General features: G+C 44.5%; 1 protein-coding gene across 2 annotated transcripts in view; it reads left to right on the top strand.

The window, feature by feature from the left end:
- ANTXR1 (ANTXR cell adhesion molecule 1) overlaps positions 1 to 23,022 on the top strand; it is a 113,198-nt gene extending 90,176 nt beyond the window's left edge. Inside the window, exons 18-19 of one of the 2 annotated variants that reach the window (XR_012039650.1) lie at positions 18,632 to 19,579; positions 20,113 to 23,022. Coding sequence is in view for 1 of the 2 variants with exons in the window: in XM_072846003.1 (XP_072702104.1) it covers positions 18,632 to 18,904 (273 nt within the window). In the remaining variant the exon portion in view is untranslated. Of the gene's footprint in view, positions 1 to 18,631 lie in introns of both variants that reach the window. The other variant, XM_072846003.1, reaches the window with a different exon arrangement.
- Positions 23,023 to 24,039: the final 1,017 nt, after the last annotated feature.

Below are 24,039 nucleotides of genomic sequence, written 5' to 3'. Positions count from 1 at the left end.
TGAAGTGCTTCTCGGACTTTCTGAGAGTGTAGACTGCTCTTAGAACATTTGTTTTCCTTCGTGTAAACAAGACTATAAGCCTGAGTGTTAGTCTTCTTCGAATAACCATGTGTGACCCTCTTGATGTTTTTAATCGCTTTCAGACTTAAGTGAGCAGTTTATGTTTATTCCTTTACAGTAGTGACATAACTACCAGGTGATGTCACCCCCAACAGTACGGGCAAAACCAACATGAGAACACACTGTAAAACGCTAAAATGACTTTCATTAGTTTACACAGCTGAAATGGCAGAATTAGGTAGGGTTTTTCCCTCCCCTGTTCAGCAAAAACATGAGGTTTTTGTTTCCCTACTTCAGATTTAAAGTAGAGAGAAGAATCTAGCTTTCAAGCACTGTGTTAGCTTTGCAATTTCTGAGTCATCTCCCATCTTGCTATAGACATTCCCCATGATTTCGATGCTAGCTTTAGTCCGTCATACCTCACTTTTTCCCTTGTAGACATAGAAAGTGATTTTACCGGAGCTGGGCATTAGGAAGGTTGGCTTTACAACATTGAGAGGCTTCTGTGCAAGGCACTGGGAAGGGATGAGGCAATATTGCTGTTAACTGAACTACCACAATCTACAACTGTGCCTTGGGAGACAAATTAGTCAAAAAGAAAAGCAAAAGGCTGCAAAATAGTTGCCAAATTTGCACCTCACAAAATAAGGAGACTCTAAGCCCTAGTTGATCCCTACCAATCTCCCTCTATTCTTCTCTGTGCCACTGTTCTTCTATGAGAAATTTAAATGCGTGTGCAAACCTTAGGATACAAAGGCTGCATGATTCAGGCTACTTTAAGGCTAGTGGCTTCTCCCAAGTCAGCAATCATCAAATATTATCTCATAAAACACATTACTGTTTTGGTGGGATTGGAAATCCAGTGGGAAGGTCAGTGCTGAATTGATGGGGACGGCAGCGTGGAAACATCTGCCAGTGTTGACTGCAGCTGTCAGTGCCTTCAATGCAGATAGTCCTGAGTCAGTGTGAACAGTTTGCTTTCCTTGCAAGAAAAAATATCAAGGAAAAGGAGCAATTCCACAGAAAATCTTTTTCAAAACAAAACCTGTGTCTGTAGGACAGTGTTGCAAAAGAAAAGGATGGGATGTGTTGCACTGAAATGATGGGAAATTTCTACACATGCAAACAACTGTGGGGCCAGAATCCTCCGCCCAGGAAGTGAGGGCTGGTTTTGATGAGCTTGGATCCAATCCCTGCCATTAGCTTGGAGACTTTTCACCAGTATCACAATGAGAGTGCCTCTGGATTACTTATAAACACAGCCCTTCCTCTGAAGTGGATGTTTGATAATCTAAGTTTAATAACGTGTTCATCATTTCCTTTATCCAACCTAGGACATAGCTCTTGGCATCTCTCCGGCTTGCGACAACACTCACAGCAACAGCATGTCAACCCTTTGCTGTCCAAAGACAGGACCGCTTTTGTGATGGATGTGTGGCCCGAGCACTGGGTCACTTAGCAGACACATTTATACACCTGGTCACATGCCAGGGATACCGCCAAGCACATGGTATGTCTGATGGCTGACAGCTGGTGTGGGGAAGGTGTCTTTTGACACAGTGCTCTGAGATATGGCACGTCACCTCCTTGACCTGACAGGCGGACTGAGGCCAACTGGCTCTATCCAACAGGTTTAGATGTTCTTAGTGCAGGAGATGCTGAAGGACAGCACTGTGGAGGACATTCACACCCAGGCAGCCCTGCACATTCCCACACAGACACCTAGATGCTCTCCCAGCCGTGTGTTTCTGCTGTAGGGTTTGCCAGTGCTAAAGATTAGCCTGCGGGGTAGAGCTGTAAGAATTGTTTTGGCAGTGGTGAGCTCAGCTATAAAATCCTGTGGCCTCTCCATGTGATTCCAAATAGCTCCTTTGGACCAGGCAGTGTGGACCAGGGACACAGCAAGGACAGACTTGGTCCTCACCAGGTTGCAAAATCTTCAGCGGCAAGTCTGCAGGCTTTCATAGCTGTCCACTGGCAAATTTGGATTTGATCCTGTTCTACTGGGAAGCATAGGTAAAGGAGTGCTCTACTCAGCTTGTCAGCAAAGGGGGCCCATCAGAGTTGGTACTGACAACTCCAAGCCAGTCGTGTGGTTTTAAAGTAGAGGCACAGATGGTTTGAAAGTTCAGCCCTGATGCACTGGTGTAAACCCAGCCTTGCCAGTTGCAGAAGACAGGAAGCTTCAGGCAAACAGATGCAGGGCTTTGAGGTATTGCTGCACAAGGCAGGGCGGCTTCAGATTTCCAGCTTTTTCCTGACTGCCTAACTTCATCCTGACACCATCCTTTCACAGGGTGCTGCGGTGCATGCTGTCTGCTGTGCCGTACGGGACCAGGCCACCCATCACTCCTATCCCAGGTCCTCTGCAGGAATGATAGGCGATGGAGGCTGGGCTGGGCACTCTGGTTCGTCTACCTGGCAGTCACCCAGAGGAGTTTCAGACTAACTAGCTCAGTTTCAATCATCCCGTGCAGCTGCTCAGTGTAGACTTCATGACACAAGCTGAATAAATACTTCAGAGTTACTTAGCCGCAAACTAGCATGCCCACGCTGCCAGCTACGTACAAACTGCCAGCCATAGCAGTCTCTACAGCATGGACTTGCCCTGGGAATGAGAGAACAAGTGATTAGCAAAGCATCCTACAGTAACCAGCAGCCTCAAACAGAGCCACCAGATTAAAAACCCACCACATGGTGCATTCTCAGCCTAGATAAATATTTAAACCCTTGCAGGCAAAATTTATGGCTAGTAAAGAGGAGCCTGAAATCTGCAGACAGGAGTCTTTGACTATATGATATTCCTAAAAGCTACAAGGAGGAGCTGTTTTGAAAGCAATTTGTACCTCCTTCCTTCTCTTTCCTGAAGGAAAGAAGGAAGCCGATTTCAGACTCTTGGTGTTGTCAAACGGGCACCTTAATTCACACACTGGTCAACATAAAAAAGTGAAGCCAGGTGAAAAATAACTGAAAGACATCTCTGCTTTGGAGCCTGAAAAGGAATTGGACTTAATCCCAGGGTTACATCATTTTCATATATAAGCAATCTCTTGCTATAATCAGTTACTTTATCCACTGCCAGCACGTTAGCTGAGCTGTTCAAAAAGATGGCTTGCGTCAAATGAAACATGGATTCAGCTTCAAACACTGTGTTGACTAATTGTTACTGTTTATCTGCTGTAGCCCACGCAGCTTCCTAGGTACCATACAAATTGTCAAGCAAGACGTCCCCTGCCCTGGAGTTCACATTAGTCTGTAACAAGACATTGGTTCGAGGGTAGGGACTAATAAATTTGCAATTTATATACATTGCAGTGGATAATGTGGGGGCCGAAGCTTAGATTCCAGTCCTCCTCCTCTGTGTGACCTCAGACAATCCCTTCTCTCTGCCTCTTGTCTGTTCGTGCCCTGAACCCTTGAATCGAGGTTGAGATGCCTTGTCCTAGGGCTGCTGCTTCACTGCAAAAGGTACAGTTGTAGAAATAACTGACTGGTTATACAGGTTTAGACGTTTAAACGTCTAACCCCTATACAGGGTTAGACGTTTCGGGACAACAGAGAGCTGAGACCTCTTCAAGGGGAACTGCCAGAAAGGATGCCTGCCCATAGTGTGGCAGCAGCCTGAGCCAGAGTCTTACCTGGCTTTGACCACTCTAGCTCTGTGAAAGCTATGGCTTTCGATATCAGCAACAGGTCCTGATCAGCATGTTGTTATATCTGCAACGACTGGCCACGTGCCTATCTGCATTTGCAAGAACAAACCATGAAGCAAACTTTGGTCTGGTTTGCAGGAGGCTTTTAAAAATGCATCTTTTATCCCAAAGCAAAAGGAAAGGAGAGGGATGTTCGGGACCTGTTTTGAAGTGCACCCCGAGAGGCTGAGATGCACAAAAAGGTTGTGAAATTCTTTTTTTGGAGTCAAACCTGGAAATGGTCTGAGGTTACCAACAGACACAGATGTTTCCAATAAGGCAAGGAAGTCAGAGTCACATGGGATTCCTGTGGTCTTCTCACATTTTCGAGAGACTAGGTTTGCATTCTTGTCAGCATTAATGAGGTTATTTTTACATTTGAAACATCATCAGATAGGGGTGATGTAAAAATACATACATTTTTTAGAAAACTTTATCGCTTTTATCATGGAGTAATGGAATGCTTATTTGTGCAAATTGCTCACTAAGCACAGGATCCAAATAATTAGTGTCTCTTCAAAGTGTCAGTTGCATTTCCTAGATAAACATCGTTCCATCAGGAATTTATGGGGAGATTATTAAAATGTGTTTCAAGCTCAGACTTGGCCAGAAACATCTCAATCTGGGAGCAAATTCTATTTTAAATTTTTATTGCATTGCATTAATTGCATTTTCATTTTATGTTTGTATAGGTAAATATAGATATAGACGGGTATAAATATGGAGAAAAAGTATAACAAAACTATGTGTAATTATGTGTAAAGGTGTATCCTACCTAAATTAACGAAGATGCAGGGGGAGGAGCTTTTTCCAGAACTAGCATAGTTTTGCAAGTTTACTGGTGAAATCACATAAGCTCATATCTTGTTAGATCTCAGTGATATGGTTCTGGCACAAATTGTGGTTAGTTATGACAAGAGGATGAGGCTACAGAATACATGAAAAAAATATCCCAATTAAAGTAATCGCAATTGTTCTTTTTACTATGAAAGGAAGAATGTGTGTGTGCATGTGGTGACATAAAAAATTGATCTTAATATAAACAGAACAGACTATGAAATAAGACAAATTTACAGCCAAATTGCATGAATCTTCACTACAGAAAAGCATTGTTTTTCAACAAAAGCTTACAAAACTCCCTCTACCCGACGATCACGCTAATGTTTTATATTACAGTGAAATGCCAAAACCTCAGTTAACTTGATTTCAGGCTTCACTGTGAATGTTTTGTGCAGCCTAAGGAGTTCAGATGACCACTCTGGCTTATATCAGCCGTTCATCCCAAATGACCGTTTTTTGTGAAGAGCCCAATTCTGCAAAGCAAGGACGTGTTCCTGCATGTGAAGTCCCACTGCATTTCTGGAGAATCACTGGAGCATGTCCTCCAGTGCTGCCGAGCGGGGGCCTCCCTCTACACAGCTGTGCAACAGGGGACAGCAAAGAGCTGTCCGACCCCAGCCAACAATGGTCTGAAAGTCTTAAGCCTAGAGATGGGTAGGTCTTTTAATTTGCATCCTGCTATTATAATTCTAGATCTAAGATGTCCAGCTGAGCTGGAGGTTTGTGGGCTATTCTCTTATGGCAGCAGGGAGATCTGAGGTTTGGGCACTAGACTGGGAGTCGAAGCCTAGAGTCGCTCCAGTCTCTGCTGCTGACAGAGTGACTTTGACCAAGCCACTTAATCACCTTCCATTTCTCAGAGGCTTTTCCTGTCCTCTAAATGAGGCTAATCCAATGTATTTTCTTTCCCAAAGCATTTGTGAAAATGAAGGCTGGACTCAGTAATAAATTTAAAGGATTAGCAACAGTCATGGCTGTGGGCAGGGACAGCTGTATTTGCAGGTATGTGTCTAGGTGTGCAGTGGCCTGTGGGTTCACATGGTTACAATGTGATGCTAACAGTACAGAGATTCAGGGTCTGGAGTTTCAGGTCTCTACATTTTATGTATGTACGATGCTCAGATAGTTTAAAGTAGAATTCTGGCAGTGTTTCTTACATGGTTTGTTTTTCCTTTGCAAGCTGAGGTGTTACAAGAAGAAACTCAGTGGGAACCGGGAGCTAACTTGGCCAAGTCTGTCCACACACATCATCTTTGGCACCTGTGTCAGGAGCTGACCTGTTTCAGCAGACCTTGATTCTCAGTTCATGGGACAGCTCTCCTGAGCGCTCCTAGCTGAGTGGGCAATCATCTTTGTGTCTAAAAAATGTGGAGGAAGAAAAAAGCAGCCTGAATCATTATCATGTTACAGTAAAATTTCCTCCTTCTCTGTCCACTCTTATGCTTTGACAAACCTGAAAAACCTTTAATCTGCTGTACGTAGTTGGGTGTTTCACAGAGGAGATTAGCACTGGCTGCTGTGCCATTTGAAGAATGTGAGTGTCTTTTTATTTCTGGCAAATTCAAACTCTCAGAAAACAAAGTCTCCTTTCCGTGACTTTCCCTATCTTGTGGAGAAGGCTGTGTGCTTGCAAAGACCTTTCTGGGAAATAACTAGTTGTCTCTCACTGCTCACGCAGTGTTGAAACGGAAAGAAATTAAATCTAAACCAAGAAGAGAGGGACAGTGCTGCCGCATAGCCTGGGGCCGTGCTGCTTGTTCGTTATAGCGGTGTATTCATATGTTCCAGGCACCAGCTTAAATCAAACCCCTTGTGCCAGGTGCTGTAGAAGTGTAAAATAAAACCAGAATCTCAGCCTTGTTTGAGGCAAGGGGCAAGAGCAAGCATGAACAGATACAGTGAGAAACACTGAGACAATGTGGAAGTACTAATTTCTCTGAATGCTAGGCAGTGGATCTACAACACCAGCTGGAATAATCTGTTAATGTAGTTCAAATCTTCCTTTAACCACAAGGAACAACTTTTGCTGGTTCATTCTCCCTCAGCACATCTCCCATGCAGCTTCCAAAGAAGGAGCAGTGCAGATTTCCAGCCAAAACTGTATATAAGTGTGCATGCATGCGTGCACGTGTGTGAGAGCCCAGAGCAGGCACTGCCTGTGGAGATCGGGCCGTAGGAGGGGAAGAGTGTGAAACCCTTGCTGGGTCAGAGCAGTACTCTTCTGGACTAGTGGGACAGGGAATTAGACCATCAGGTGTGTCTAACTGTGCAAAACTTGAATAATATATTTTTGTTTGCCAGAGGACAGATGTCTAGGTGCAAGGACTTAGATGGTGATGTGGGTGTCTCCATCTAACTCAGTACTACCTCCCCTCTTGATATAAAGGCAGGTGCTTGTGTTTCCACTCCAGTTCCTCTTCCCCTCCCATCCTCCCTAGCCCCAAGCTCCTCTGAGAAACGGTACGAAACAGGGTTTGTCTGGATTTTAGTACAGCACTGAAACCCTCACAAGTGCTGAGCTTTACTGTATATTGTGATTTGAACTGAGGCAAGAAATTACCCTACTTAATTGTTGACTTGAGATTTCCAGAGCAGTGAGGGACTGGGCAGGCTCATGTGGGGCTCATGGAAAGGGCAGCCTTCAGTATAATGAGCTGAGAAACAAAAGGGGTTCCTAGTTTGTTTTAAAGAGCAGAAGGCAAAACAAGCCAATGGAACAGCATAGTTCAAACTTTCCTCTGTGTAGAGTGAGTAGTTCTGCAGCTGTGAAGTGAAGGAAATAACTGTTAGAGTAAAACCCTTACTGGAGCAGTGCAATGATAATGCTATGCTAGGGGGGTAGAATTGCAGAACCCAGGAGACCAGATGCAGAAAAGTGTCTGGGTATGTAAATTCTCACAGAAAACATTGCAAATTTGTTCAGTAGGTGTTTGGCTTCTTAGAAATCAGTACAAATATAGGAAGTGAAACTCCTATAACAGAAAGAATAGGATTTTGATGCAGGGAGAATCACCTTGTGACAGATGTCTAGAAAACCCATCTCTCCCATGCATGTTTCTTGCTGAGTGAATGTTGATGTTGCATTTGTGTTGTGTTTCCCTCGTGCGGCTTCCAGCAGTGGGCTGGACTTACTCTCCTTATCCTTATGGGAAAGCAAGATCATTGTTTCCTGTGGGACTGCAATAAATTCCTAAAAATAAGCAGCAGCCCCAGCTGAAAAATTTGGACTGTGTCTGGGTCCATCTGCACTGAGAACTTGTGAGGGGAACCCTAGGTCTTACATCAGCAATCAGAGGGCCCTCAGGGACTTGCTAGGCCTGCAAAGCCACCCAGAAACAGAAGCACCAAAGCAGATGCTTTACCTGTAGTCCAAGGCACAGAAAGGGATGACTTAAACTACAGCTTAATTCAATCCTTGGCTTTCCCTGGTCAGGCCCCCATCCTGGATGTGAAAGCATGTGGTACCCACAGGACCCTGGGCAAATATCCTGCACAAAGTGCAAAAAGAGCAAACAGCGTCAGATTGAAGAATTAGGGTGGAAGTTGTGAAGACAAAGGCACGGTGGATCTAGGAGTGCGACAGTCGGCAGAGCGGCTCACGCCATATCAGTGTCACACAACAGAGAAGCTGAAGCATAACATTGGTAGTGTTAGAGCCGCACCTCTCTGGTCAGCCGTCCCTGGCATTACACGTGTAAGTCCTAATAACTGCAGGGCCCTGCTTCCTGATCCATTTTTATTAATACACATACAAGTTCCAAACATGTAAGTGGTATTTTGGAAGAGCCATAAAGAGGCACGGTGGTGCATGGCAGGGCAGCAACCACCCTGTGTGGGTGGCTAGTGTAACTCCAGCTGGCCTTGTGCTGCTTTATGTAACGCTGTTCTGCTTCCAGGGCTTCAGCTCTCCCTCTTACCTCTGCTGTCATTGGTGTCCCACGGAAACCTGCAGGTACTGTGCTGTGTGTGCCACCCCTTGCCCAAGGCAGATGGATACACAAAGCCCAGTCTCTTTCAAAGAGGAGTGCAGGACTCTACCAGTAATGAAGAACCCCTTCCTGTATGTCCCTACAAGCAGTAGGCACCTATACTTGGTAAATCATGGCCTATGTCCCACCCTGTACCACCAGTGACTTACAGACCATGGGGAGCACAAAGGCAATTTATTTCAGCGTTAGCACCAATGCTTGGTCGTCAGCCGTTATGCACTTGCAATAAACTCAGCCGTTAGCAGGTTCCTGAGGAGCTGTAAAGCCCATTAAGTATTGCTGGCACACAGCAATACTGTTTTTAACTTAAGGCTGCGTTATTAGAGCTATATCAAAAAATACAGAAGGAATGTAGCAGTTAGTCTGGGCCTTTGCTTGGAGTGCACAAATGCGATGAAAACATCCCCAAAGCTGTAGTTATTTGTTCACAATTGGATACTGAGGAGCAAATTCTGCCACACAAACCTCCAGTGAGTTCACTGAAAGTCATGAAATCTGTTTCATTATAGAGTAGCCAAGATGAATGGTAATATGGGGAAGGCTAGGTGTTACTAATTAACTATGAATATCATAACGCACATGAGCAAAACCTGTCATCCTGGGAAGTCCCCTGAGTCCTCTCTTGTTTTGAATTAGGAGTCTATTTTACAGATGAGGAAATTCAGATTTAAGGTAATTGTCTGATTTCACACCATGCTGTTTCACAGTGTCATGAATAGAAACCTCCTCCTGAAACAAAGAACAGAAACCAGGAGTTATGATTTCAAATTCCCCTGCTTTAAACACTAGACCACGTTCCCTTTTCAGACCCGGGAATAAAACCAGCTGTGTGGACTCCCAAGTCACCCCACAGGTGTGCCTATACGTTGCTATGCTGCTACTTGCTTGATTCTTCTTTCTGCAGACTCAAAACCACACAGGCGTGAATAAGGAGCTATTGTTTAACCCACCGTTAAGTCTAAGCTCGCAGGTTTCTGTTGATAGGCTGCAGAACTTGAGAACAAAATTGTAACCTTTCCGCACATACTATTGCTGTGTGGTTTTCCATTAATAGCCATGGAAAAGTTAACCTAAACATTAGCTCTTTTTCCTGGAACTAACAGCTCCAAAGCCAAAAGCCCGGTGATCTGCTCATCAGCTTGCAGGACTACTGCAAAGCAGACTGCTCGTTACTGTACAAACAAAGCACAGAGCTGGCTCTTGAACTGCCGGACCTCTGTTTCTGAAGCAGGGAGTAGCCAGCTCATAAAGGGGAGCATCCCAGCCATATCTTGATCCAGGGCAAAATTTCCCGTAGGCAGAATTACAAGGTTATGCCTTTAACATTGATGATCAAAGATCTGCCTCAGAAGCCAAGGCAAATCTAACAAACAGGGATTGCAGGGATGGGAATTATTTCTCACTAAATAGGGGTAGGACAATATTCAGCGGACAGTAATTCCCGTTTCCTCGAGCCATTAGCACTGCCCTGCACAGGGTAATTTTCCTGAGTCATGTAACATGAAAACAGCCATTGAGTTGTGTTCTTCTCACGTTCACATCGTGGAAGACCCTGTCCTGAACCATGTCTTGTCTTCTTTGCCCAAAGACAAATTGCACCTGGAGAGATCCTCCCAGATCACTGATTTCTGCAGGCTGCAAGATCCTGCAGGCTCTTTCTTCCTCTCCAGAGAGATGTTTACCACTGTCCCTGATTAGTTGTCCAGTTATCACTGCCAAAAAAATGTGCTCCATTTTTCATTTGAATTTTTCTCTCTTTTCCTCATACACAGTAGGCTTTGTTATTCAACCTCCAGATGAAAGATTACAATCCTGTGAGAGACACTGTCTTTGTTGTGTCACGCAGCATTTCTCCAAGACTAGCTGCCTCCTTCCAGAAAGACAATGGGAAGAATGACCAGATCTTCCTGGAAATGACACCCACCCCACAGCGTAAATAAGCCAAAACTAGCTCCTGCAAAAGTAATCAGGCCTGTTTGCTGACACGCAAATGCCCACTCATCACTGAAAGAGCCACGCTCCCAAACTCTGGCATGAGCCAAAGATTGAGGCTATTAAGCTCATTCCCACGCTCGAATTTGGCAAGGTAGAAGCCCATATTACCTTGTTTCACTTTTTGTAGGAGTTTGCTCTGAATGTTTTCTTTTCAGTAGGTTCCCCAGCTGGTTCAGTCCTGCATAATGTAGTTAACAGATATCAAGAACCAGAGGCTGGCAGAGCAATGGGTATTATCTGGGTTGTGGTAGGTCGGAAGAGCCAGGCACAGACGAGAAGTTATGAGTAAGCTTATGAGTAAGATTTCAACTGGAGGTTGAGTTGGCAGAACCACTCTTTGTACTGTGGGGCCCTCAGATACACAGTGCTATAATACATAGGTATATGCGAGCTTCAGTCATAAGCCAACATGACTGAGCTGATACTCCAAATAAGCTCTTACTTATTTCAAATTCTGTGAAAGATCTGTGAAAATTGCAGTACTGCATAGAGTTTAAAGTAGTTTCCTCTGTTCTTCAATGTATGCTGCTTTTGGGTTGCTTGAACAGAACAGGATCATATAAATACAAATACAAACCATTGCTTTAACATCTGAATAGACCAAACTGTATTAAGGCATCAAAGAAAGTTAGGTAGTTTTTCTCCTTCTTTTTCCATTCTGAATTTAGACAGGATGCTTGTCTGCAGTGTAGGAAACTGCCTCTGATATAATTGGAGTTCAGTGGCCATGTGTAAGATCACTTGTCACTAGTTTTGATAATGTGTTTGTCATTCTCATTTGGGGTAAATCCCACCTCCTTACTGGCTTCAGAAGGAAACACCATTTTGTACCACTCTCTTCCTGGGAGTTAGAAAGTCAAATCTAGCATGGCGTGTAGTACTGAGACCCGACAGAAAACTCCGGATCTTGCTCCAAACTTTATCACTCTGCAGTACTTTTCACAAGGTCTTTTAAGGTAAACCATAACAGTCCCTAGTTTTCAGTGCTATAAGAGACACGGTTATTAGAACCCTGTTGGAGCGATGATCTTGTCAATGGAAGTCTTCCTCTTAATTTTGGGAGACAATAGGTCAAGTCTCCAATTCTTTATTTATTGAGTGGCCAAGGTGGCAGGAATGCCTTGGGAATGGTAGGTTTTATGAGCAACGCTGAGTTCTAGGCTCTGTATTCAGTCATGAGACACAGATGGGAATGGTTTTGTTGCGGTGATGTTTTATCACGAAATGAGACAGTTTTAATAGTTGTTTGGTGACTAACAGATACAGAGGTAGCCATATAATTAGTGTGCTTGCTGCAGGAGGCAGTGTTTCCTGGCATTACCAAGCATACTCAACACAGACGGATCTCACTGAAAGAGGCTGGATAACAAAGCCCAGAAGCTAGTTAACAGTTTCCTAAAAATGTCTCCAGACACCCTTGTGTGATTTAAAAGGCAGCACGCTGCCAGCTCAGGTCGTGCAAGCAGGGATATTTCAAGCTCGCAGCATCCTACCACGCAGCAGAAGCTACCTGGTATTTTGGGGGTTACCTTGACGGGGGTTCAGAGCAGCAAAACCTCCTGGGAACATTAGAGGTCCCTGACCAATGCTGTTCCCAGATGACAAAATGTTGGTGGGAAGCAGATATTGATTATTCTCACCCTGGCCTTTTCCCAGTATCACCTTTGTCCAGGCACAAAGGGATGCATTTTTGGAGAGAAGTTTTGTAAAGTACCCTATGCAAAGACGACTTTCACAAGCAGGATCCACACCACGTTGGCTCTAGGCAATTTTTCTCTGTAGCCACAGGAGAGGCAGCATGAGCTGTCTGTGCCATTTGGCTCTTGCAGGCTGCGGACAGGCAAACTGCCAGTTTACCGCCTTCCTCTCCCCGTGGGGCTCAGAGCTGCTATCAGATCCACTGTGACTCTCCACTCTGTATTCCTCCTTCTCTCCCCACTCATCACCCTCAGAGATGTTTGTGGAAGTTTCATGCCTGGACTGAGTTCAAATGGAGCACCCAGAATCTTTGGTAGGGAGGGTTTGGCTTGGAGAATTTAGCGTTCGTTTCTCTCATCCATGTATGTGCTTTGCTTTTAAAGTAGCTACAGTTTAGTAAATCATCTCTTTGCAGGCACTAGTGGTAGCTCACATTTATTTAATATATTTAACATTTGCCTGTTATTCATTTGGCCAGTATCTCCTACAAGTTTTTGTGCATGCTTGATTCAGAATCAGGTATCAAATCACAGGTTAATTTTTACATTTATTTTTTCTCTCTCTCTTTCTTTTCCTTTCCCTCTTTCTTTCTCTTTCTATTCTCTTTATTTCTGTATTTCTTTTAATTTCTCTCTCCTCCTTCTCATAACAAAAGGGTAAACTAGGGTATTATTTATGGAAAGTTTGAATTACTAATGACCCATACAAAACAACATTAAGGATCATATCTTTTCCAGTGCCTCTTTTTAAACCCAGGAGCTCAGAAGCCAGTCCCAGTGTTTTATGATCTTAAAATGTTGATATTTTTCCAGGTATTAATTCCAGCTTGATAGCAAACCAAGAGAAACAGAAACATTTTTCATCTTCACTTCAGAAAAATGTGCTCCATCTTCCTCTGTTAAAGAGATATCTTTTCAGTACCGTGGAGGGCATGCCGCTGCTCTGGGACCAACTTCTCTTTCCTAAATTACCTTTCCGCTGTGCCGTGTGTGAGCCTCACCCTGAACAGCTGGAACCACAGAGAGCAGGGCTGAAATGAAACAAAGAAAAAAGCTTACTCCTAGTTTGAGTCCCGCTGTGATGGGGGCCGGAGAGCTAGCTGGTTAGAGAAAAAAGAAATACTGCAGTGTCCCAAGAGAAAGATCCATCCTCCCCGCAGCTGGATTCAGCGTGCCGAATCCCAATCGATATCTCTGTGCAGGTCATTGTGCACTGTGCTCTAAGTGACAGTCCCTCTCCCAGTTAGTCTCCAGACTCACATCAAAGCAGAAAGAGAGGCAGGAGGAGGTGGGAAGTGGCTTGGAGAAGGCTGTGGAGTTCCTAGGAAATGCCACAGCTTGGCTGAGGCATCTGCTGCTCTTTGCACCTCTGATGATTGCCAGATCCGTGTCCAAGACCCAAGTGCTCCAGCTCGCTCTCTTGAAAGCTCAGCAACCACCACCCTGTGCTACGACCTCAGTAGCCTAATGTCCCCCTCACCCCACATCCCACCCTTCTCTTTCAACCCTGGCAGTGCTCCTCAGTCAACCAGATGTGAAGAACAAAAGGAAAAGCTTGGATCAAGTGTGCAACCCTACGGCACTCCGCATGCAAAGAGCTTGCAGGGCGAGGCCCATGGTAAGAGGAGATGAGCCTCCCACGGCCGAGTGCTTTGTTGTCCTAGAGGCAGTGCTGCCTGCCTTAATCCCTAAGATAATTAGCTGTTGAAGGTGAAAGAGCAAGGCCGCTCCAAGCAGAGTTCATTACGCGTACGCCTGCGAGCAGTACTCTCTAGAAAAACAACACAAAATGCGAGAGTGACTTGCCCTCACTGATTTTGCTGATTCCACTAAATTTCAGATCTAATAATGTCTCCATATTGCTTCAATTGTCTCTTCTGAGGCACAGCTGTGACTCTCCCCCCTGAAGCATTGTGGCTGCAGAAAGGGAAATAAAACCTAGCCAAGGCGTTCAACACAGCAGCCTTTTAATATACATCCTCTTCCCTACGTTCATACATTCTGTATCTCCAACTACTGTCTCCCTGCTAGAAAGGCTAATAGAATTGGCTCCTCTTATTCTCAAAGCTGTGGTATAATCTGGTTAAGGAGATTTTTCTCCTGGGATGAAAGGTGACTCCTGTTTAAGGATGCAAACTAGCATTTAGTGGAAAAGAGTTCATTTCCTGCCTCCTGGATGTTCTGCCGCCATCTTCCACATCCACCCCCTCTAAATCTGGACACCTAAATGAGGTGATAAACCTTGGCGGATAGCCAAGAGGGGCTGCTAACTGGTGGCCATTGAGACCCTCCTAAAATCACAGCTGTGTGAAGGTCCTTATGTTTCCACTGATTGTAGATATATCCTGCACTCCTCTTACCTGTAGTACCTCAGACACTCACTGGTTTTGCATCCAGATCCCAAGGCTGAACAAGGCATTTGGGCCCATTTATTCAGAGGGTCTGTTACTGCTCACGTCAACTTCTGTTATCTGTGGGATGAACTGAACTGTGCTGGCAATGGAGAGCCCTGTAAAAGCTTGAATGGATGGGTGACTAGCCAGCCAACTTGATCTTCATCCAGACAGTTTTCCAGATAAAACAGCACTGAACCATGGAGTGGGTCAATGATGCTGGTGTTTTATTTTTCTATTGCAATTGCATGGTACAAATCGCAGCTGTGAATCAGGGCCCCCTTCTGGTAAGTGCAGGTGGGAAAACACATCTCTTGCCATGCATTTGAGAGAAAGTTGGGTCTTCTGGAGCTCTAGGATTACTTGTTTGTGGTCACACTCTGGCTAGCACAACCTCTGCACTTTTGTGTCTGTTATCATATTGCTAGATACAAGATGAGAGCCCTGTTTAATATCCAGCTTTTTGGCTAAAGTAGCTCTCTTCCTCCTGGGTCTGCTTTGCATTTTTACCCAGGGCACTAGTAAAACATTTTCTGCCTCTCATGTGCAATGGCACAGTTATTTGTTTCCTGGATATCTCCTTGTCATTCAGTCTGACAATTCTCCTCCCCTAGGAGATGTTGGCTTCTCCATCTCCTCTGAGGCAGTGTAGCTGCCAAAGTCCATCTCAGTCCTTCTGGACTGAAAACTCCTATCTGGCATTCCCCCCCGGATCTGCATGGGTGAGAGAAATGTCAAGCAATGGAACACAGGAACTCCCTTGGTCTGTCAGTTCACGTGAAAGGAGGAGAAAGCCTGAACTGTGTATCGGCCCTTCACACATGTTGGATGCCCTGCAGAGTTACCCATTGCACAGTAGTAGAAAGTGTTGCTAAACAGGTCACTGTCAATTCGCTGCAGACCAGCTGACCCAGGCAGCAAAGGAAATAGGAGGAGATAGGGAAAGGCATGCTTGAGCCGAGAAAAAGGCACACTCTATCCTGTTTTAAGGGAAAGAAGGTTTGAACTCTGAAGTTAGACCAGCGTAATGCACAAGGGACTGGGAAGAGGTAGCTGATGAATACAGCTACATGCTGTGCTAGCTCTGGGTCAAGTCTGGCTCTCACGTCTGCACTCCCGTGCTGCCTGTTCTCTGGTCTGCATCTGGGCAGCTCATGCTCAGACTCCAGTCCAACTACTTGTCCAAACCAGACAGCATGTCCAACAAGCCTGTGTTAAAGCATAGTTACCAAGGCCAGTAGAGACTTAATCACATTTGAAAAAAGAGTTCTCTAATTTCAAAGCAACTGTATTACTGGAGAAAAAGAGCCATCGTTAGTCATGGATATATGCAGTAGTTCATGAACACAGGGTCACTAGGTCATGGCTGACTACAGAAACTAGTGTAAACATAGTGCAGCTATACTCTGGTATGAATTGCTGGCACCTTTTTTATGATAATGGCACTGCTGATCTATCCAAGCCAGTTTTCATCAATAAGAAGTCAAATCTTTGCCAGCACACAGGATGCACAGGATGTACTCTCTTACTCTTTTGGACCGTGCCTTGGGCATTGCCGTGAGTAGATGGTTTTTAGTCCTCAAGCCCTGCCCCAGCCCCAAACCCAAAGATTTCTGAGCCTCACTGCATCCTCTTGAATGTTCTTAGGGTGGTGCTCAGTTCTATTTGGATCAGCAGGACCATAACCTCACCCCTGGAGCATCCAGACAGAGTATCTCTCCACAGGAAAACAATTGCAACTTTTTGTTCTCTGGCTGGGATTCCTGGACTCCTGCTTTTTGTTCGGGTTTATTTTATTCTCAACATAAATAAAGAAAACAAAACTAGTGCAAGTAATAGTCTGGAACTACTAAAGTTGCATTGCAGGAGACATGGAACTAGAACAAGGAAAACATTCTCATGAGGGTTTTTTTCTGAGTAGAATTGGTTAATCTTGGGTTCAGACTTTCACTCACTCAGCAGGCCTGCCCCACAATATTTACTTAAAATCACAGCAAAGTGCATTAAAACAACGTTAAAGCAGAGGCACCAGCCCACAAAGAGCAAATAGAACCAGGGATGCTCTGAGATGAGACAGCAATGTGCTTATTTCAGGCTTTCCTCTGCCTATCAGATGGCGCTCCCTTTTTGGTCAGCACCAGCGATGCTGGGATGCTGCAGAGGGAGCACAGGGTTTCTGGTCAGGGGCATTGCCCACTCTGGCACTTCATTTTGTATGGGCATTTTGTCCTGTGCAGGAGGTGGAGAACATATCCCCACTGCACAGATGCTGATGGTAGCGCAGAGTACGTAGCAGTGGTCAACCCTCTCCTTCCTTTTCCCCTCTATGTTGTCGTGCTGTAAGGACAAGCCTTAACTGAGAGAGCATTAATCCTCAAGGAGGGGCATTACCATGGGCGTATTCATGACCGTTACGTGGGTCTCTGCTTTGCCCCGGAGCCTGATTCCTTGAGGAGAGCCTGAGTTGAAGCCAGAGGTTCTTCCTGCTGACAGAAGGCCAGGGCCGAGCCATGCAGAGAGGGGTCAGCTGCCACCGCGCTCAGAGCAGCCCTGAGGTGATGCTCTCCTCTTGAACTTGATGCAGTGCAAGGCGCTGTGAAATCTTTGTTTTCCTTAAACGACCTTTGCTTGCACAAGACAGCCTGCATTCAGCTGTGGGCTGCTCTGCATACTTCATCGCTTCAGCAAGGAATCCACTTTCCTCTGCTGAATGGCTAAGGCTCAGACAGATGTTTCTCCATATCCACAGAGCATGATGATAGAATTGGCAGAGCTCTTGGAGAGGAGCTGTCTGTATCTCTTTATGTGTCAGCCCCTTCCACGCCAGCTCCTCTCATCCCCCTCAAATCCTTCTCCAACACCCTTCTGCCTTTTTACCAGCATCTCCCTTACTTCACTTTGGGTCCCTCTTCTGCAGACCATTTATCCGTAGGCTTGGTACAGCAGGGAGAAGATACAGAGCCGTGCAGAGGATTCAAAATGGCTGATGTTGTTACTCCAACAGATCTGCTCCAGCCTGCATGGGCTCCATGCTCCGTTTGGCATTTTTTCACCAGGAAAAACATTTACTTTGGGAGAGGAAAGAGGAAAACAGAAAATAAGCTCACGCTCACAAATCCAAAAACAAAATATGGACTCAGAAATCCTCTAGTGCCTTTTTGGATGATTTCATATCTAAAAGAATGAATCCATAATACAATAGTGCTGATTATGACTTTTGCGTATTTACAGTGGGATCTTTTGCAGGTGGAACTTAGGAGAAAAAAAAAAGAACAGCTCGGAGGGCAAAGGTTTTGTTTAAAAATGTACAACAAACTGTAGCTTAGCACCAAAGAGTGAGAAAAGCAGTTTATTGGCTTCTCAAGAGCACTAGAATATCAAGACATCCTAATGAAGAATGGCTGTATTTCAGGAAAAATTCTGAGCAAGAAACTGTCTTAGTTAAACAAATCTTCCCTTTTGCCTGGTTGGTAAATGATTAGAAAGAGGACACAAAAGCCAGGTATTTGAAGGAGAGAGAGGCTCTGAAGGTGCAAAGTCCAGATTTCATTCAAGTTTAAGACTGAGGTCTGGGAAGAGGCCTCTGTGGAGGTAGGGACCATGAGTCGTGCACTGACTCAGACGCCAGCTCTGAAGAACAGGAACGGCTCTTGCCAGCTCTTGCAGCTTCAGGATGACTCGAAGCACTCGATGCTCTGTTTAAAGGTCCTGGAGTCAGAAAACAGTATGACAGGATTTCATCCTCCTTCACTACAAAAGCTCTTGTTAGGGTTTAACCTCTTGGTTGCTCAGTACAGGACTTGCTCTTGTAACATCCGACTCTGAGAAAGAGAGGGAACAAAGCAGTGTGCCCAGGAATACTTAAATGATGTCAGATTTGCACACGGCCAGGAAGGTGTCTCAGCTGTGATGCCATTGCCTCGATCAGTAACTGTGCTTTTCCACTTTGTTCTCTTTTGTTTTAGGGCCGTTGCATCAATTTCACCAGAGTGAAGAACACAGAGGCCCCACCCAAATACCCGCTCAACAACGCATACCCTCCGTCATCTCCACCTCCAGCACCCATCTACAACCCCCCGCCCCCGGCTCCGATCTATACCCCCCCTCCACCCAGCTCATCCACACCCCACACCCCATCCCCATCCTCCACGCTCCCACCACTCCCCCCACCGCCCCAAGCCCCACCACCCAACCGGGCCCCCCCTCCATCTCGGCCCCCACCTCGCCCAACAGTCTAGGGGGTCGGCCTTGCTCCCGTCTCTTCCAGAAGCATTCGAGAGGCTTTTTCAGCAGTACTGTATCACATCCATCTTCCGGGGGGGGTGGGGGGGGCTAGAGGAAGCCGGACCGTTTTTGAAATGGGTGACAACAGAACGAACGACTTTGTAGTCGTCTTTCTCCTTTAGTTTTCTTTTATTTTTAAAATCCCTTGTGCATCAGTGCCACCAAACTATCGAAGCAAGAAAAGCCAAGAGACTGCAAGAACAAGGCAAATAACTTGAATTCCATTTCAGCAAGGCTCTCCCCCCTCTTTGTCCCTGACACTTCCCTGTACCTTACCATGGTGATTCCAGGATACATTGAAAAAAAGGAATGACTAACTAGGGTAAGCTCTCCGGAAAGGCAATTCTCCCCAGGGAAGGACTGCAAAAGACTCTTCCAAGTGCAGACATCCCAGCTAGCTACCTGGAGACAACTGCACAAACTTCATGGTACAAGACTCGAGGTATGACAGAAAGTTGATCACATCTCACTCACGTGCCAGCTGCCAAGCAAAGAATGACAACAGCAGGCTGCAAGTGCAGAAACCCTTGTAAATCTGAAAAGAATTGATGACAGGCAGCTGTTCCCATGGACCATGAATTGGAGAAGGGAAGGTATTGTCATCTCGGAGGGTCCAGAAAGGAGAAGGGGTAGGTCTCTGGTGTCTGGATTTGCGTATGTTGGTATGTGGAAGTGCAGGTGAATGAAAATGGAGTGCCACTAGGAAAACGAATTACATGGAAAAATAAACCAGTCAGTATGTCACAAGGCTTTGACCCCATCCCCTGAGGACAAGGAATAATTGACGACAGGTCAGCCTTCAGTGCTCCCAGTGGGACAGAGGAGTTCATAAAAATTGAGCAAAGGAATCTGGGAAAGGTACGGTTGACAGAAGAGTCTTTGCATTCAGTTTAGACTAATTATGTCCATCAAGTTAACAGCTCTGCAGTTCAGCAGTGTAATTTAATGCTGGTTTCCATTTTAAAAGGAAAGTTTCTGAATATAAACAAGAGGTTAGGTGTATTGATTTCTCTAAATCCAGTCTGCTTGGGCTCCTTGTTATTGTCAGTTTGAAATGGTTACCACTGATGCGTTTCTGTTTTTTCTGCAAATTGCATTCTTTCGCCCTAGAAATGTTTCCACATGGATTTTTATTTTTTGTTTTCCTTTCCTGAATAAGTAGCAGATGCCTTCCAAACTCGTAGTGAAGAAGAGCCAGTGTGCTTACTCACTCTTGTCGACTCTCAACAACATCACTTCTATTAGCAGTTGTTGACTAAGGCAAAAATCAACACACCGGACATGCAAGATGGGAACCAGTCTTCCAAGAAATGCACTGGCTGCATTTCTCCATGCTTTCTCCTCGCCTTCATGGGACCCCCACCATATTCCATAGTATTATGTACGCACATGTTTTATCCTATAGCAAACCTTCTGAGCACCTGCCTTTGCAACACAGTGCTAGAAATAGGTGAGATCACTCAGCACTTCAGTCAAACCTCTGGCTCTCTAATTTACTGTCAGGATCAGTTCTCATGAAATGACTCTCTCTCTGGAAATTGCGAAGTCATAAGAGGTAAACCGTCTTTGTAGCTGCAGTTCTATGAATATTTAAGGGTTCTCATAACCGTGTCATTTTTTACCAGATAAAGAAATGCTTTGCCAAGTACTTACTTCAGTGCTGTTGGAAATATTAATTCTAGCTTTTCTAGCAAAAAAAGAAAAAAGGAAAAAGAAAAAAAATGCTCCAGGAAGAAAAGGAACAGATGAAAAAGACTCAGCAGACACTTGACCTGGGACCCTTTTGGTAAGGGCATTTGTGAATGAACCCTTACCATGAGACTCAGGGTCGGCCTAACTGTCATTCACCAGCCTTACCCACCGCGAGGTCAGTATGTCATCTATTAGATGAGATAAATACATCAGTCACGATGGATCTGAAGACTCAATCTACAGCCAAGGCTGGCTGTTCTGCAAAAAGGCTGATTAATTCACCCACAACACTGTTTTGTCTGCAGGCAGCACAGAGCAGTCCCCAATTAGGAGCAAAACCAAGAGTTTTGCTGCTCGCTATGTCAGATTGTATCAGCTACAGGCCATGGTTAGTTCAACAACACGACTTTGTGATTGTCAGGTGGGAGTGGGAAGCTTTTAACACCCTGACACAAGTTTGGTTGGACTCCCTCTTGTGATGGATGGGATCTAGTTAAATAGCTGTTTGATTTGGTTTCATGATGAAAGGTGTAAAAACTGGGAATAGTGTAATACAGGATCAATAGATATTTCTCTTAGCAGATCCTCAGTATTTCAAAAAAGTTTGGAAAGGAAATTGATTTTCAACAATACGGCATAGAGAATTTTATTTTTTCTAAGTGTCAGTTAACCAATAAATCTGAACCTACTGCTGGGGAAAAAATAAAAGCAGTATATACTCCACAACTAAGGCTAACTTCTTGCAGATGTATACAGAAAATTTCATTCTCCCCAAACTAAGGGAAAAAAACCCCTATGGTATTAAAGCAGCATAATAAAACCTACATCAGGCTAGAAAAATCATAATTTTAAAATACCCCCTGTGTAATCATCCCGTTTATGAACAAAAAACAAACTCCAAATTTTTTGTTGTACATATTGTTACTGCATGCTTACCATATGTTAGATGGAAGCATTTCCTATCCATTGTGGATAAAAGAACATTTTTCAAGTTGTAGTAAATTATTATAAAGCCAATGACATTTCATGGCATGTTATCGTATCAAGCTGTGCTTGTTGTATTTTTTTCTTTATGGTTGTATTGCTTTTTTATAAATGTACAAATATTTCCTGTAGTGACGAACACCTATTTTACATAGCATTAATTGAAGCACGAGAGCTCCAGGCTATACACTCCCTTGATCCATTGGCGAAGGGTTTTGCACATCGATCCAGCGTGGGATATGGCCAGAGCGCAGTGGGTAGACACAAACGAAATGGGTGTGGGGTAACTGGACGCCGAAGCACAGCACCCATGCTGCTGCCAGTGAATCGGTTTTGGTGGACCCTTGCTAACGTTCTCAGAAAAATTAGAGCACGTTTGGTGGCGGGCTTTGTACCTGGTCTTGTATTTAGGCTCAACCTAAATGTGGCTGCTAAAATGGTTTCCCAAAAGTACCGCACATGCTTTTAAAAATCATACTCCTTTTATGCCAGTCCCTAAAGATTAACTTAGGAACTTAACGTAGGGTAATCAAGAGTGAAAATTCGGTTCTGAACTGAATTTAAATCAGCTTCCACTGACAATTAATGCTATGTAAATGAGGTTGAATTAGCTGGTGTACCATATACTGATATATGGTACCCTATGTATTCTCTGTCTATAAAACTTTCCTAGAAACACATTACACAGGCTATCAATCCACACTAGCCAATTTTTAAGTAAACGTTCATTATAGATCAAAAGGAGTTGAGTGGCAACTTCAAAAGACTTCAGCAGGTCTCACTGTTTACTGGTTGCACGTGCTCCTATATAGGTTGGTCTAAACAGCAATAAACAGATGTCTGATGGCATCAGATGAACAGTTGTTTCATTTGCTCTAAATAGGTCACTTTGATTACTCCCGTTGTTTTTCGTTCATGCAAAACTTTCTGTCAGTGTGTCTTGCAGCCTCAAAGGACTAACCAGCTGCATTTGACAAAGATTCAGATTTTTTTTTTTCTTATTTGTAATTGCTAAAATGTTACAAATTGTTGCTGGCTGTATTTTGAAGCATTCACCCACATGAACTTTGTGGTCGTCCAAATTCTCTCTCTACTCCTTGGTGTGTGAAGGCATCTTCTGTCACTTTATTTTGTGGAAGGGGGGGAATGTCTGGCTTCTGAGAGCTCTGGCAAGGTTTGAGGGTAAGCAGTCGGTAACATTGCCTTATATGTGGTGCTGATGCAGCAAAGGAAAAGAAACAAGCCTTCTGTTCTGATGTTGAATTACATTTTGTCAGTTCAGCCAGTGCTGTGCAATGATGTTTTACTCCCACTGTTTGTTGCATGTGTCATTTGTTAAATTCAGTCATTACTCTTGCTGACCTTGATGTTATTATTAAAGAACTACACAAATTAGTGTTGGGCTCCATAAGATTCATTGACTAGGCAAAGTGAATGGAGCAGGAGGCAGGAGAAACGTGGGCATCAAGTTTTCTCATAAAACTGGCTTTCCGTCATCCTGGAGAACTCAGACTTGGTGATTTTCTTCCTGGCAGCCCAGAGCACTTCTGTCTGACACAAAAGCTATTTTCATTCGGACATGACACAGCCTAAACCATCTGCTCCTCCGCTGATACCCAGAGCCTCGCCTTCCAAACACAGGATAACTTCTCATTTTGCACAGCTAACTCAGCAACCTTTAACAAAGGCATCCTTTAACAAAGCATAGCGACTACTAGAAATAACTAAGCATGTTTCCTCTCACATTTGCTGATAGTCCTTCTTTCTTCCTCTCCACTTAACTATCACTAACTCATCTGGATTTTGATACGGTTGGAGTATTTTATTCCACAAAGAAGATTAACAGAGCATGAAGAAGTTCAACCTCAACACCCTGCCCTCTTTCAGCAAAGCATGCAAGCCCAGGCTTTTTCGCTTCCTCTGAAAATGTGAGCAAGCAGTTTCCTCAGCACATCAAACCTTGCAAGTCAAGGCTCAGTCTGGATTTTTCTTACTGTGTTTTATTTAAACCAAACTTGTATCTAGTAAATGCAAAGAGGGAAGCCACAATACTCAACAGGTCCTGCTCTCTCGCTCTGAAAAAAAGGTGCTTTTTAAATGGAGACTATCAAAGAAAATCAGTTGCTCTTCTCAGGAGAGGACAGGTGAAAAAAAAATGCAAGGAAAGTTAAACCTCAGCATAGCCCAAACTCAGAAGAGAGGATGCAAACCCGCCAAGCCTTGATGGTAGCTCTGGGTCTGTCAGGGCATGCATTTACACAGAAGTGGCTGCACAGCGAGGCTTTGCATAAAGTCTCATCACTACATTAAGGAAAAAAACCTGAGAAAAACACTGTAGCGAGACCCAGGCAGGCTTGTTTGCCCTTGAAGTAGCTGCCAGCCCCACTGCCTCAGGAAACTCTCTGCTCCCTGA

Source organism: Ciconia boyciana, chromosome 25, assembly GCF_034638445.1.
Source record: "Ciconia boyciana chromosome 25, ASM3463844v1, whole genome shotgun sequence".
Classification (NCBI taxonomy): Eukaryota; Metazoa; Chordata; class Aves; order Ciconiiformes; family Ciconiidae; genus Ciconia; species Ciconia boyciana.
Note: the sequence above shows the minus strand (reverse complement) of the source record. Positions and strands in the feature narration are given on the sequence as shown.